Raw genomic sequence first — 13,745 nt, 5'->3', positions numbered from 1 at the left:
TGATGGTAAGAGGCTGTTCAACATGTTTCGACTTTGATACTGAAATAGATATTACTATTTGGTATACTTGGTATACCCTAGTGCTCTTATTGACATACAGTGCACATAAAAACAATACCCCACAATATAAACTCAATATTTCAATGGAGTGGCATGGCTATTGTGTTGAAAGAAATTACCTCAAAGATTTACCTAGGTTTGAAAAGGAAGCCATTTGAACCTCAGCTGAGTACAGAAATAATATTATTTCTATAACATCCACATTACTAAAGAAGAAAAAGTAGTAACTAATGGATCATCTTCTCCAATTGAAAATTTGGAAAGAAATTGTTGCTATTATCATTCCAAGTATAGAATTTTCTTAAACAGAACCAGAGGGACTTTTTTTAAATTGACTCTGATCCCAACCGATCCAACAAGATGAATAACCGAACTTATTAAAATTGAATCCTCTTCAATGAATCACTTAAAATTAGCACATCGTTCAGGTACAAAAGAACTCTTAGTCCCAGTAACCTTAACAACTTTGAGATGAGAACTATCATTCTGAGGGACCGTCCTGACCCAAAAGATAGGATTCTGAACAGTTAAGTAAACTTTTGAACCACTGATAAAGTGAAGATATTTCTCGAGGTCTATCGAGAACACCAAATCATTTTGTTTGATTGCTCCTAGAACTTTTGAAATGTTTCCATTGACAACTTTGTGAGCACTGTGAACTTGTAGTGTTGATAAGTCTTGAAGTGGTCTCTAACCTTCTGGGGAGTAGGAATAACCTGGTGTAAAATGCCAGTGAAGGATTTATGATGTCTTGTATCGCATCCTTTTCTAGAAGTTTCCCACTTTCTAGTAGCATCTGAGCTTTTGCTATATTAGTAAGATAACATGGATACAAAACTGGTTTCTTTGATAAGTAAGGGTTGGAAGTCAGAGGGATTCAGTAACACACTTTCACCACAGGCAATACGTATGGGTTGGGCGGCTGCAGTCTTCAACCAATTGGAATTCCCTGGAAAGGACCATCATATTGTTCTCCAATAAGGTTTTCAAGTTCCGTTTGGCAATACTTTTGGATGATCTACTGTAACTGAATTCTGTTGTGCTATCCCTTGAATGAATGGGACTCCTTGTTGTCATGTCTTGAAGTCCTATCTCGTGAACGAATGGGTATCTTTGTTGACACAACTTAAGGTGCTATCTCTTGAACTAATGGGCATCCTTGTTGGCACATCTTGAGGTTGAGAAATTTTACCAATTTCTCAACTGACCGGGAGACATCAGTTTGAGTTCTGCTCTCTACTTGAGCCACTGCTCTATCATTGTTAACTTTATAAAACAAGTTGCAAAATAAGAGTAAATATCAATTTCTGTTTGTATGCCTCCAGGACTGATCCTACCATACAAATCTGTTCGCTTTTAATCGCAAAACACACATAGGCTGATAATGCCGCAGAGGATTCATCTGAGTTCTATCATAAGTTTACCAAAATGAGTTTCCTGAATTTTTTTCATCTGACTTTTTGGGAACCTCTGATTAGACTGTAAATTTAGCTTATTTCGTTTTTCATTAATTACATCTGACAGCAAATTTAACCAAGACTTCTTTTGTTTTAGAAGTTCCTGGGGATGGAGAAACTTTACCTATATTTGATAAACCTCAGTAAGTGCCACAGCTTTACAAGCACATGATGCTAAAGTAGGTGAAAGCTAAAAATTGGCTGGACACCAGACAGTCATCACACCTGCTGTTGATGTAAACAAAGTAGGAGAATCCGAGAGGTTTTAAACTCTTCAGAAAGAATAAAACTTTCCCTTTTATAAACCAGTTAAGATTAACCAACTGGACTGAAACATGTTCTTTCTCTGTGTAGAGAAATGATAAGACCATTCTGAGTAAAGAACATTAGCAAAATCAGGCACCTGCAATGCATAGGAGATAGATATAGCCTTAGCCACTTAAGTAGGAATAAGCTCCTGCAATGTATTCTAAACTTCAATAGCATAAAGTTCAGGAATTAAAGGTGACTGCTACAAGTGATTTTAGACATTCCAAGAGTTTTACAATATTCCCAAGACTTTTGTCAACAGTGAAACAGAGTTTTATCTAAGCTCCCTTTTTAAATCAGAGATTAAATGTTTCACACCTTGAACTCTAAAAATTACAAACTTGTCCTGTGTATGTATACATAGCCTGAAGGGCAAGGGTCAACTGGGGAGGGAAAAGTCTAGGAAACAGAAGCTGACACAAAATGAGAATTTTTTTCTCTTCACTCAGAAGTTTAGAATCCCTATCTTTAGTTCTAGTCAAAACTGAATGTAAGTAATTGGACAAACTGCTCTAATAGCGAATTATACTCGTAACATCACACAAGTAAGGAGCACATTAAACCTTTACATGAAAACCATTTCAAATGATTATCTACTTTTGCCAATATAGTACTGTACTATTGTAGCTTATATATTGCTCATTAAATCTAGGCATTACAAATTTAAAAGACATAACTGTAATATTCCTAAAATGAAATGACATGCCTGTATATAAGTAACAAGTAAATCATCAATATAAAATACAGACGAAAATATACTTACAGGCAATGCTACTACTATATCGAAATAGCGTTGGGTTGGAGGGGATGCTATTTAATCACTTATTCGTTTCGCCAGCATCTCTTTCAAGTCTAACACTTTTGTTATAGTGGGAAGCGCTTCTAGTTTTTCTTACATTGGCTTCAGTTGCCAAGGCAGTAATGAGGTGTCATATAGTATATAGTAAAGGGGCTTTTTCCATGGAACATTACTCATTTGAGAAAAATCCATATTCTCATATTTCTATTATAATTTGCTGTAACAGTTATAACCCCTCTCTTCAAAGGTGCTTAGCCATCAATCCTATCTCCGAGAATAATTATCAAGCCTCTAAGGACAAGTGAAAGAGCATTATTTTATTGCATTTTATCTGTCCTCTTAGAGAAGATAAAGAAAATGTCTTGTAGTCAATTTTTGTAATTTTCAAAGTGTATTTTCAAGTGTTTTTTTTTTTTTATATATTATCATTGTCTACACGACTCGGTAAATTATTAAAAATCAGATCCTACCTTTTTTTTGCTCTAAAAATGAATAATCATTTCAACTTCCATTTAAGTTTATTTCAACTTCCGTTCTTTGGAAGCTTAAATAACATCCGAGAACAGAAACAGAGCAATAAATAATCAAAAATTTCAATGGCTCACATTATAACCACCTGAAAAATGCAGTTTTTAAAAAAATTACATCAATGACAAGTTACATGAACTTAGGATTATGTGCACTTTCATATCCTGTACTGTGTTGCCTTGAATCGTAGAAGTGATTTTAGGGATGTTTTTATTGAACTTTTGATAAAACCTCTTGATATTTGGCTTTCAATATGTCTTCAAATTTTGTATTCAGTATACATTTTTATTGCAAACCTGCTAACCAGTATTTTAGGATTTTCAATCCATTTATAGGTTCTTATTAAAAAGAGTCCTCAGTTTTCTATGATAAGAGATTTGTTGTATACATCATATGTGATTTCATCATAGTTTACCATTTTCTATATTACTTGTGACCTCTGAAATGTTTAGTATTTATTATTTAGAGGCATTACATTATGGCAAAAATAATGCAGTTTAAGTAGTCCTTTTTCAACCCATTTATGTATATCTATAGCTTAATGGTTATATTTTCAGGAGGGTGAGCAATTTGATCCATTTGGTGATTCATTTAAACCCAGCTTCAAAACTACGGAGTCGTCCAAACCCAGAATTACTGCCAGTACAGCTCCAACACCTGCTCCACTTGCCCCGCCTCCTTTCTCAGGCAGAACTAGACATGATTCTTCACACAGTGCACAACAAAAACAACAGGCTGGTGCTGGTGCTGGTGCAGGTGCTACTGCAGCAGCAGCAGCAGCAGCAGGAACAGACCAGACAAGTACAGATGAATTTGCAAAGTTTCCTGTGAGTTTTCCAGATGTAACTAAGTCTCCTCCTACCACTCAGCCATCAGCTGAAGGTGGTCAGAGCTTAGAAGACAGATATGCAGCTTTCAAAGAATTTAGAACAGATAATGAATCTTTCAACAGTTTTAGTGAATCTCGATTTTGTGAAGGACAAGAATCTCAGCAAGCTAGTGGGGCTTCTAGCCTACACCAACCTGATGACTTTGATGTTCAGTGGTCTAAAGCTAGTTTTGATGAAAATGCTCTAGGAGAAGAAAGTAAAGAATCTCATTATGATGTGTTTACAGAACTAGATCCTCTTGGTACAGGGAAAAATCGCCCTTATGTGGACAAGAGAGACTTCTTTAGTGAAATGCGTAAACCAGTCAAACGAGTCTTGAGAGAGCTTGGGGATGGAGAAGCTTCAGCGCCCTGTTCCCCAAGAACACAACCTGGGATGATTCCCCCTGAAGTCTCTGCTCTAGTAGCATCAACATCACTTTATGCTACTACCCCAAGGTCATCCAGTGTGACTGCGTCACAGCCTGCAACATCAACTAATACCACACCAGTTCATGGAACCTCTTTGCCTTCACAGCAGTTTGCAGAATCCTTTAGCCCTCCAGATTCATTTGGCCAAGAAGACTTCCAGTTCCATCAGACATCAGAAAAAGATTTTTATGAAGCATCTAATATATCATCTGGTTTTGCAGATTTTAACACTTTTCCAAATGACTCCCCAAGAAGTCAGAGATCGGAAATGTCTAGTAGTATACCTGATGAACCACCACCGCCTTTACCTTGTGGTCCATTAACAGTAGCATTGCCTCCTGAATCATTTCGTGACAGCCCACCCCCCTTTTCTCCTCCTCCAGTCCCAAGGTCTCCTGCAAGAATGGCTTCTGGACCAGGTTCCCCACAATTGACTCATGCTCGTCATTCACCACTTCCTCGAGCTCGTTTGACTAAACAAATGATGGTATCTTCAACTTCAATAAGTCCTAAAACATTGCCAAGGAGTCATAAGTTTAGGAATGATGAAGCAAGCTTTGATAGTGATTGGGACAATCGAGAGAGCCATCATAGATCATTTGCCAGTGGTGATTTAACACCTCCAACACCACCTCAGCAACAAAGTGATGGAGGTCTTAGTCCAAGACCTAGACCGCGCTCTCATTTAACCAAACAATTAAGTGCCAGCTCTGCAACTTTATCACTAAGACCATCATCCAGCCGATATGGAGAAATTGAACAGTTTTCATCACCAGAAGGAGAAAGTAGACCTTTTCCAACTGATGACCTTAATCTTAGTTATGAAGAGGCTCCAAAACCACCCCCAAGACCAGCCCACATTGAACCACCACCTCTTCCTCCAAAAAGACAACCTACTCATGTTACTTTAAGACCACCTCCCCGGCCTCCTCCATCATCTGACCCTCATTATAATTACATTAATGAATATGATTCTTCACCTGATGAAGCTAATACTCCTCCAATTCCAATTCCAGCTAGAAAGCCACGTTATTCTGATAATGTTTCTCGTCCTGCTTTTATTCCAAGTAGGGCTACTAAGCCACCTCACTCAGATGGTTTCCAATTCCCAAAACCAAGTGTTAGTCCCACTCATGAAATGACTGGAGCTGTACCAAAAAGTTCCAGAGAGTCAACACCGAGTAAATCTTCAACTCCCGGCAAATCACCTCGACTTACTCAGAAGAGCACAGCATCTGTTGATCTTGCTAATACAAGTTTAGATCAGCTTGCTTCTAGTCTGAATATGCCTGTGGATCAGTTAGCAAGAATGACAGTAGTAGAGTTAGCTGCTTGCTTAGCTCAGCTGCAATTGAGGCAGGGAGGTGATTTAGAAAATCAAGCCAGAGGTGATGCAGAAACATATGGACATTCTGCTGACAAATCAGGTAGGAGATCAAGAGGTCCAAGTAGAGAGCAGAGTCGGGACAGATTTGCATTTGAGGATGATGAAATGTTTGCCGAATTTGATGCTCAGTTTCCAAAAAGTCCTGTAGAACCACCAGAGTACACTGGAGCCAAAGAACAAAAGCCATCTCATGCAGTTGGTGCCCCAGTAAGTGAGGATCGGTATGCAGTTTTTAGAGAACTCACAACAGTGAGCAAACAGCGATCTGTTTTTGATGAGAACTTTCTCACTCCACAGAATTCAATGGAAGAAGAGGTGTCAGAGGTGTCGTCTGGTACATTTAAGGCAAACTTTGATGGTGACCTAAGGGACGATTCTTTGGAAAGGAAATCATCTTTAAGTGATGATGGTGATACGGCAGAATTAGGGAAGGATAAGAATTGGCAACCACCAAATCATGATTTGGAATGTGTGACTGTTTTCAGAAGCCCAGAAATAAGCGAATATGATAACTTTGAACCTACTTTTGATGCAAAGTTTGATGATGATTTTTCAGCAGCAACAATGAGTGAACGAAGTATTACACCTGTAAATTCCCCTACTCTGAGAAGAGGCAGTCCAAGAAGCTTCAGGCAACAGAGTGAGAGTTACAAATCTCCATTTACAGACGATTTTAGTAAACAGCCTGTTGGTCGTAGCAGAGTTGAATCTGACACCTCCTTTGCAAGCTTTGATGATAATTTTGTTCCTCCATCAGATGCTGATAAGTATTCCAGTCTACAAGAGCTTTCAATTCCTGAAAAATCTAAACAAGATTCCATTAGAAAATCTCCATTTGCTGATAGTTTTGTTGATGCTAAAGGAAGAGAAAACATGGAAGATGGCAGGTATTCAGCAGGGTATGGTGATAATTCAGAGAAATATGATGATCCATTCACAACTCTTGAGTCAAAACCCCGAAGTTCCTCAAGAAGTAGTAGTGAGATGATGTCAAAGACACCCGACTTTGATAATTCCCTTCAAGCTCCAGTTGATCACTTGGCTAGTAAAAGAAAAAGTCCATTTGATGATGATTTCACCAACCGAGGAGATCGTTATGAGGTACTGAAAGAGGTTGAGAGTGAGAGAGAGCCGTCCCTTGAAGGAGAGGTTAGTAGGCTAACAAGGCAAAGTGACCCACGAGGATCTCCTTTTGATGATTCTTGGCATGGGTCTCATAGAAATACACCTTATGAGGATCAAAAGTCAACTGGGTCTTTACATTCCACTCATGATGATCATAAAAGTATTCCTCCTGAATCTCCATTCGAGGATGACTTTAATTGTGATTCCAGAAAAGCCTCAGGAGACCATGGTCGTCTTTCGCGTTCAGGATCTGAAAATAGAAAGTCTCCATTCGGAGATAGTTACACACCACCTGCATCAGGTCGAGTCCATCGAAGTCGAGGCCCATCACGACTTAGTGTTGGTAGTGAAGGAAGTGACGTTGTAAGACATTCCCCGTTCGAGGATAATTTTAGTTCAATAATTGGTAGTGTAGCTGAAGAAGTAACATTTGATAATGCCTTTCCCAGCCTTCCTCAAGACATTACTACCTCCAGTGAGGCTGAGGAAAGTGACCCATTTAGTGTTAAAGTAAATAAAACATCAGCTACAGTAGAATCGGGTCAAAGTGACATGCAGTTTGCTGATTTTGAACATGCTTTCCAGCAATCTGATAAAGGTGAAAGTGAACAGGTACCTGAGAGTCATGATCAGTCTGTTGACAAAAGTGAGGTAGACAATGAAGAGGTTATTGAAGATCTTTTCCCTGATGATGAGACTGACTTCAAAGTTTCAGCACGTTATATTGCTCCTACAAGTACTGATATGAAAAAATCCGATTCTGTGAGTATCTTTCGGCGAAATAGTGATCCCTTTGCTGATGACTTTTTCTGTGCCGAGGGTGAAAATGGTCAAGTTCCCACAGGTAAAAATGATGGTGACCCCTTTTGGGAGGAGCCATTTGATAATTTTAGTTTTCCCAAAGATCAGTGACAAGGCAAGAAGCAAATAAATCTTTGATACTGAAGTTCTTGAGTACAGTACAATACTGTACATTATATTGTATTGAACAGGTTAACACAAATTCTAATCTCAAACTAAGTCAAAATGATTTTATATTTTCTGAAGGAAATATCTTCTGAGGACTAACAAAATTAAGTAATATTTAATATTTCCAGTTTTATATCTATTTTTTGTATGTGATATTATTTTAATGATATTTTAGCATTGATATCAAAAAGATGTACAGTTCTTCAGTGTTCAGTACTAATATCTAGTTAATTGTAGATATCTGAAATTGCTGTTATGGTTACCTTTCTTTTTTATACTGTATGTAATTATTTTCTCTGCTAGGTTCTTGACATATTTTACACAGTATTTAATAATACTGTACAGTATATCAACCTTATTTAACGAGATGATACTTGACCGTTTTGCAAGATTTTTTTCATTTATTTTAAATGAGAAAATCAATTTTAAAAGACATCTGTTGAGGCAGATAAGTAATAGTTTTATATTTATTAAAAAAAAAAAAAAATTTTGATGAATTAACCTTGGGTTTAGGTCTTGTCTTTTCAGTGTTTACATAGATTATTTTAAAGACTTTGTATTGTCACTGAAAATACATAAAAAAGAACTAGTGAAAAAATGAGATTGATAAAATTTTTATTAGTTAGCAATTATTGTAGAATAATAATTGGTACTTAAAATATTGACACTGGTATATGTATGTACTGTTTTATCCTAGGCATTTGTCATGTCGGCCAGTCTGAGAATCCTGCTCAATTGCTCCACCCACCAATAACATTTTGCTTTTCATAGACAACCACTTTTCTTTACTCTTACATTTATTCATGGTTTTAACCTAATAAATTTGAGGGTGAGGATCTGTATTTTTGTAAAAAGGTTCCATTGTCAGTTAATTTTTGTGTCACATTCCAATGCCATAAGCTTCTTGCATATTATGTACAGTATTTATGTACAGTACCTTAATACTGTATTTCTTTCAAATAAAATTTTTAATGATTTGCGAGGGAAAGTTGTGGTTATGAACTAATACACTTTTGATATACATGTACATTTTATTGGATAAGTTTTTAAAGATAGTTAAGCTCAGTGGCAAATTAATAATTTTGTAAAATTGTTATATAAATTTGTGTATAAATTATTTTAGACTAATCAGAAAGTATAATTTAGAAGCTTAACATTTCTAAATAATTAGTAACAACTGTTATAGTATTTTTTATAGGGTCTTATTGAAAGCATTGATTATATAGTTTTTTTTATTATTATTATATAAGCATCAGATATTATACCACTGAAAATTGATGCTATTATGTGCCATTTTTTTACACACAAATTGCTTTTGTCTATGAATTATGAGGTGAAGGATAAATCCTCCTTTTAGATTTCATGTAATTGATTTTCAACTTTATTCCTGTCTTGATCATTTTAATTGAAGTTTCTTTATAAAATATAGCCATCCTTTGACTTGAGCAGGAGTTTAGCTCCAAACATCTAAAAATTGTGGTTCATTCATATCACTTGAACATTGGGTTAATACACCATAAGATATTAGTACTGTATACAACAACATAACTTATGTACATCCTTCCTTCATACGCTGTAATTTAAACTTGCATAACTTCATATTGACAAAAACTTTAAATGCAGTAGCCTACAATTTTACTTAATGCATATGTAATGATAGAAAAATAGTCTACATTCAGTACTGAAGTAACTATTGTAACTTCAGGTAGTTCATGTCAGCATTCTGTTTAACAGTTTTATTTTTACATTGTTACTGATTAGTGAATTTACACAGGTCTTTCTCTTCTAAAACACAACAGAATACTGGTTCTTATCTCTCTCTATATAAACTAAATACTGTATGATGATGATGATGCTTTGGGAACGTCTTTAAGTTCATTTATATTCAAAATGATGTTCACGTTTTCTTAAATCAGCAGCATAACTTAATCCTGTTTAAGCAAAGGGCCAACTGTATTTTTTTAATTGATGTAATGGAATACCATGTAATGTATATGGTAATAATGTACAGGAAGCAAAATTAATATCCTTGCAATATTTTTGACATTTTCTATTTTCATTGAATTATCTCTCATTTCTATCATGTACTTTGTGATGTTTTTGTTTATGACCTCTGAAGGATTTTAGTTAAAATTTCACCATTTTCAGTGTTTTGCGATAATTCCTAAGTTATGAACCATTACATTTTTTCAAAGGAACTCATCCTGTATTGGAAGCAAATTTCAAATTCAAAACAGTGGTTAGATTTAAAGGCTTGTGTGGTTTATCACAAAAGGTCACAAATATGAGTCACCAATGTGTTAATTATTTCATTTATGAAAATTACTTTATTAAAAGTAGTTACCTTATATAAAATATGATAAAATCTGAGGAATACAGATATATACTGATAAAGAAAATATAAATTTCTATATTGCTTTTATTGTGTTCACTAAAGCCATTGATTGATCTCGTCAAAGGACCTGCACTTTTTCAAGACTTTGAAGTACATACACTGTAAAATTACTTTGACTATGCTAACATGGTATAAACTTAAGGTTCAAATACTGTGGTGTATCAACCATACCAGTTGTTCTTAATCTAACATTTATCAAAAATATATATATGAATACTGTATATTTCATGCACAAATAGCATAGCATGAATCACATTTATAACATGCAATCATCTCATTTCAGTGGGTACACTTAGAGCCAATTTATTATAGAAGCAGGAAAAGTAAACATTATGGGAGAAAATAATACACTACATTTTGTTAATTTCCATTCCTGCTAAATACCAACGTAATAACTTCAAAGTCTTGTTGAGCTGCATCTTTCTGTTACATCCTGAATGCCATAATGACTTGTGAGACAGGTCACACCCAGCGTCACACTTTGCAAAGAAAGAATAATTTTCAGCACATGAGCTGAACTTTAAAGGCTCAGTCCTGAGCAATGCGTTTATTACTACTAACCAACCCTAAAAACCTGTAAAACTGCTCAGGCTTCCTGTACTCAAAGCTCCTCACAATCGGACACATTCGTGTGTGTGTTGAGGAGTGCATTTTTATAACCATGTCAGAGATAGATTATTAATTTATTATATAGTTTCTGTACAAATATTGTAACTCGAGTAAAAGTAATAATAACAATTTAAATAAGAGAAGTTTTATTTATAGTCTGGAGTTCCTTCTTCTGGAGTTCCTTCTTCAGAGACCAACCTTACATTTCTTCTTGTAATTTGTGTAGATACATCTGCTCCATAGGAACCATACGATAAGCCACAACATTAACATATGAAACAGCAAGCAGAAGAATATTTGGAACCAGGCTACCAGCTCTGTTTTCTTACCTTGGATCCCAGTGGTCTAAAAGAGCATACTGGAATACACAAAGCAAGTTTTTCAAAGTAGAAAGATATAATGTAATTTTAAAGAGTTCAAGGCTGTAAGAGAGGCAGTTGACTCAGTCATGTGCTTTCTACTAACCTAACCCTTACTGATTGATGCACTAGGACCATTAGTCAAAACTCGAGTTCGGCTGTGGTTTGAAACTGGGCTGGTTAGGCTAGAGAATCTCTTTCTTAGCCATAAGACCCTGCTGGACTTCTTAGATTGAACATAAGAAAGCCAAGGTGACAGGATCTTGAGAAACCCTGTTAAAGGCAAGAGCTAAAGTGGTTTTATTATCATCATCTCAACTGTAATCAACTAGCCTAGTCTTCTCTGGATTCACCCCTGACTAAAAGTTAGTTTTCTTTTATATTTAGGATTTTAAATCTGATCAGCAACCACCTGAACATATTTTAAATAAGAACAGTGGCATTCCTCACAATGATTAACCAATTCACAATACAGTACTACCCCTAGCAAGGGACTTAGAGATTAAGAATAATGATTGCCCAGAAATATCTCCAACAGGGAAAAATAAACCAGTGAGGAGAGGAGATAAGAAAATAAATTAACTATACGAGAAGTAATGAACAATAAAAATATTCTAAGAACAGTAACAACATTAAAACAGATCTCCCATATGTACATACATACATATACCAAGGCACTTCCCCCAATTTTGGGGGTAGCCGAAAACAAAAAAAAATGAAACAAAAAAGGGGATGTCTCCTCTCTATGTTCCACCCAGCCTGACAAGGGACTCAACCAAGTTTGGCTGGTACTGCTAGGGTGCCACAGCCCACCCTCCCACATTATCCACCACCGATGAAGCTCCATAATGCTGACTCCCCTACTGCTGCTACCTCTGCAGTCATCCATGGCACCCATCGGAGGAAGCATCAGGGCCTACCGGAACTGCGTCACAATCGCTCGCCATTCATTCTTATTTCTACGAAGCTCTCTTGCCTCTCTCACATCTATCCTCCTATCACCCTGAGCTTCCTTCACTCCCTCCATCCGCCCAAACCTTGGCCTTCCTCTTGTACTTCTCCAATCAACTCTTGCATCCATCGCCTTCTTTAGCAGACAGGCATTTTCCATTCTCTCAACATGGCCAAACCACCTCAACACATTCATATCCACTCTCGCTGCTAACTCATTTCTTACACCTGTTCTCACCGTCACTACTTTGTCCCTAACCCTATCTACTCGAGATACACCAGCCATAATCCTTGGACACTTCATCTCAAATAGATTCAATTTCTGTCTCCGTCACTTTCATTCCCCACAACTCCAATCCATGCATCACAGTTGGTACAATCACTTTCTCATACAGAACTCTCTCTACATTCATGCCCAACCCTCTATTTGTTCCAACACGAGGTACTTACCTCTAACTACTTTCTTAGGAGTGCCTGGGAGTTTACCCTACTTCTGTTTTCTGTGAGGGCTAACCTCAGGCGGATAGATACGTGCCCTGAGGCTAAGCCCGGGTCAGGGAGTGTGATAGCTTGGGTCTCGACCCTCAGCAAGTTCTCTGGTCGCGTCGCGATATCATTTCGACGCTCTTCTAATCTCAGTGCGACCCTTTGTGTCCTGCGTGGTCTCGCGTGTTAACCCTGTGCTTTCCCTTTGTGTTTCCGCGTTCTCACGTGTTAACCTTGTGCTTCCTTATCCTTTCCCGATACGGTCCTGTGTCTTGCGGTGTATTGCTAGTGCGTTATGGAGCACCCCCGCCGTTGTCCTGGGCCTATGGCCGGGAAGTCGTGTGGTGTGTTCCTGTCCAAGCCGGAGGTAGACCCTCACTCCTTGTGCTCGTCGTGCAGGGGCAGAGTGTGTTCCCCATTGGACACGTGTCCAGAGTGCGAATCATGGAATTAGGTGCAGTGGGTACGATTCGGTACTAAAAAGAAGTCTTCCAAGAGGTTGCCCAAGAAAGCTAGCACCTCTTCTCCCTTGACGTAACCAGGAGAGACTTCAGAAAGTGTTTCTCTACCACCTTCCCCTACCCAGAGTAGGGGACGAGGTAAGTCCGTTGCGGGGAAGAAGCCAGTGGCTCTTCCCCAGGAGTCTGTTCTTCATGATAGTGGGGTAGCAGCTTCATTCCAGGCAAGTGGGGGGCCTGAAGGTGAGTTTAGTGGGGGTCCTAGAGACGCTGCCTCGGTTCTTGCGGGTCACGTCTCTTCGGATGACCCCCATGTGGAGTAAAAATGTCCCTGCCTCTTCGCCCGCTTCATGGGCATGTTTTTCAGGTTCCTCCGCATCTGAAGGCGACCTCGGGAAGGAAGATTCACCGACGTCAGACCCCCACAAATGGATACCTCCGAGGACGCCCTACAGGTCTCCCTTGACGTTGGAGGAAGGCCTTGGCACATGGACATGGTTCCCCAACGTAGAGCGGCCACGCTCTCCCCCAGCGCCGTCGGCTTCATTACTGG

At 37.9% G+C, this 13,745-nt stretch overlaps 1 protein-coding gene across 6 annotated transcripts in view; it reads left to right on the top strand.

Annotated features, from left to right (window-relative positions):
* The window catches only part of Dab (DAB adaptor protein), a 251,004-nt gene extending 239,923 nt beyond the window's left edge, over positions 1-11,081 (top strand). For all 6 annotated transcript variants that reach the window (XM_068378849.1, XM_068378852.1, XM_068378848.1 and 3 more), the window contains one exon: positions 3,711-11,081. In XM_068378849.1, the coding sequence (XP_068234950.1) occupies positions 3,711-7,877 (4,167 nt within the window). In that variant the 3' untranslated portion in view covers positions 7,878-11,081. The remainder of the gene's footprint in view (positions 1-3,710) is intronic.
* Positions 11,082-13,745: the final 2,664 nt, after the last annotated feature.

The sequence above is a fragment of the Palaemon carinicauda genome, chromosome 8 (genome assembly GCF_036898095.1).
Source record: "Palaemon carinicauda isolate YSFRI2023 chromosome 8, ASM3689809v2, whole genome shotgun sequence".
NCBI lineage: Eukaryota > Metazoa > Arthropoda > Malacostraca > Decapoda > Palaemonidae > Palaemon > Palaemon carinicauda.
The sequence above is the reverse complement of the archived record's forward strand: the minus strand, read 5'-3'. Positions and strand labels throughout refer to the sequence as shown.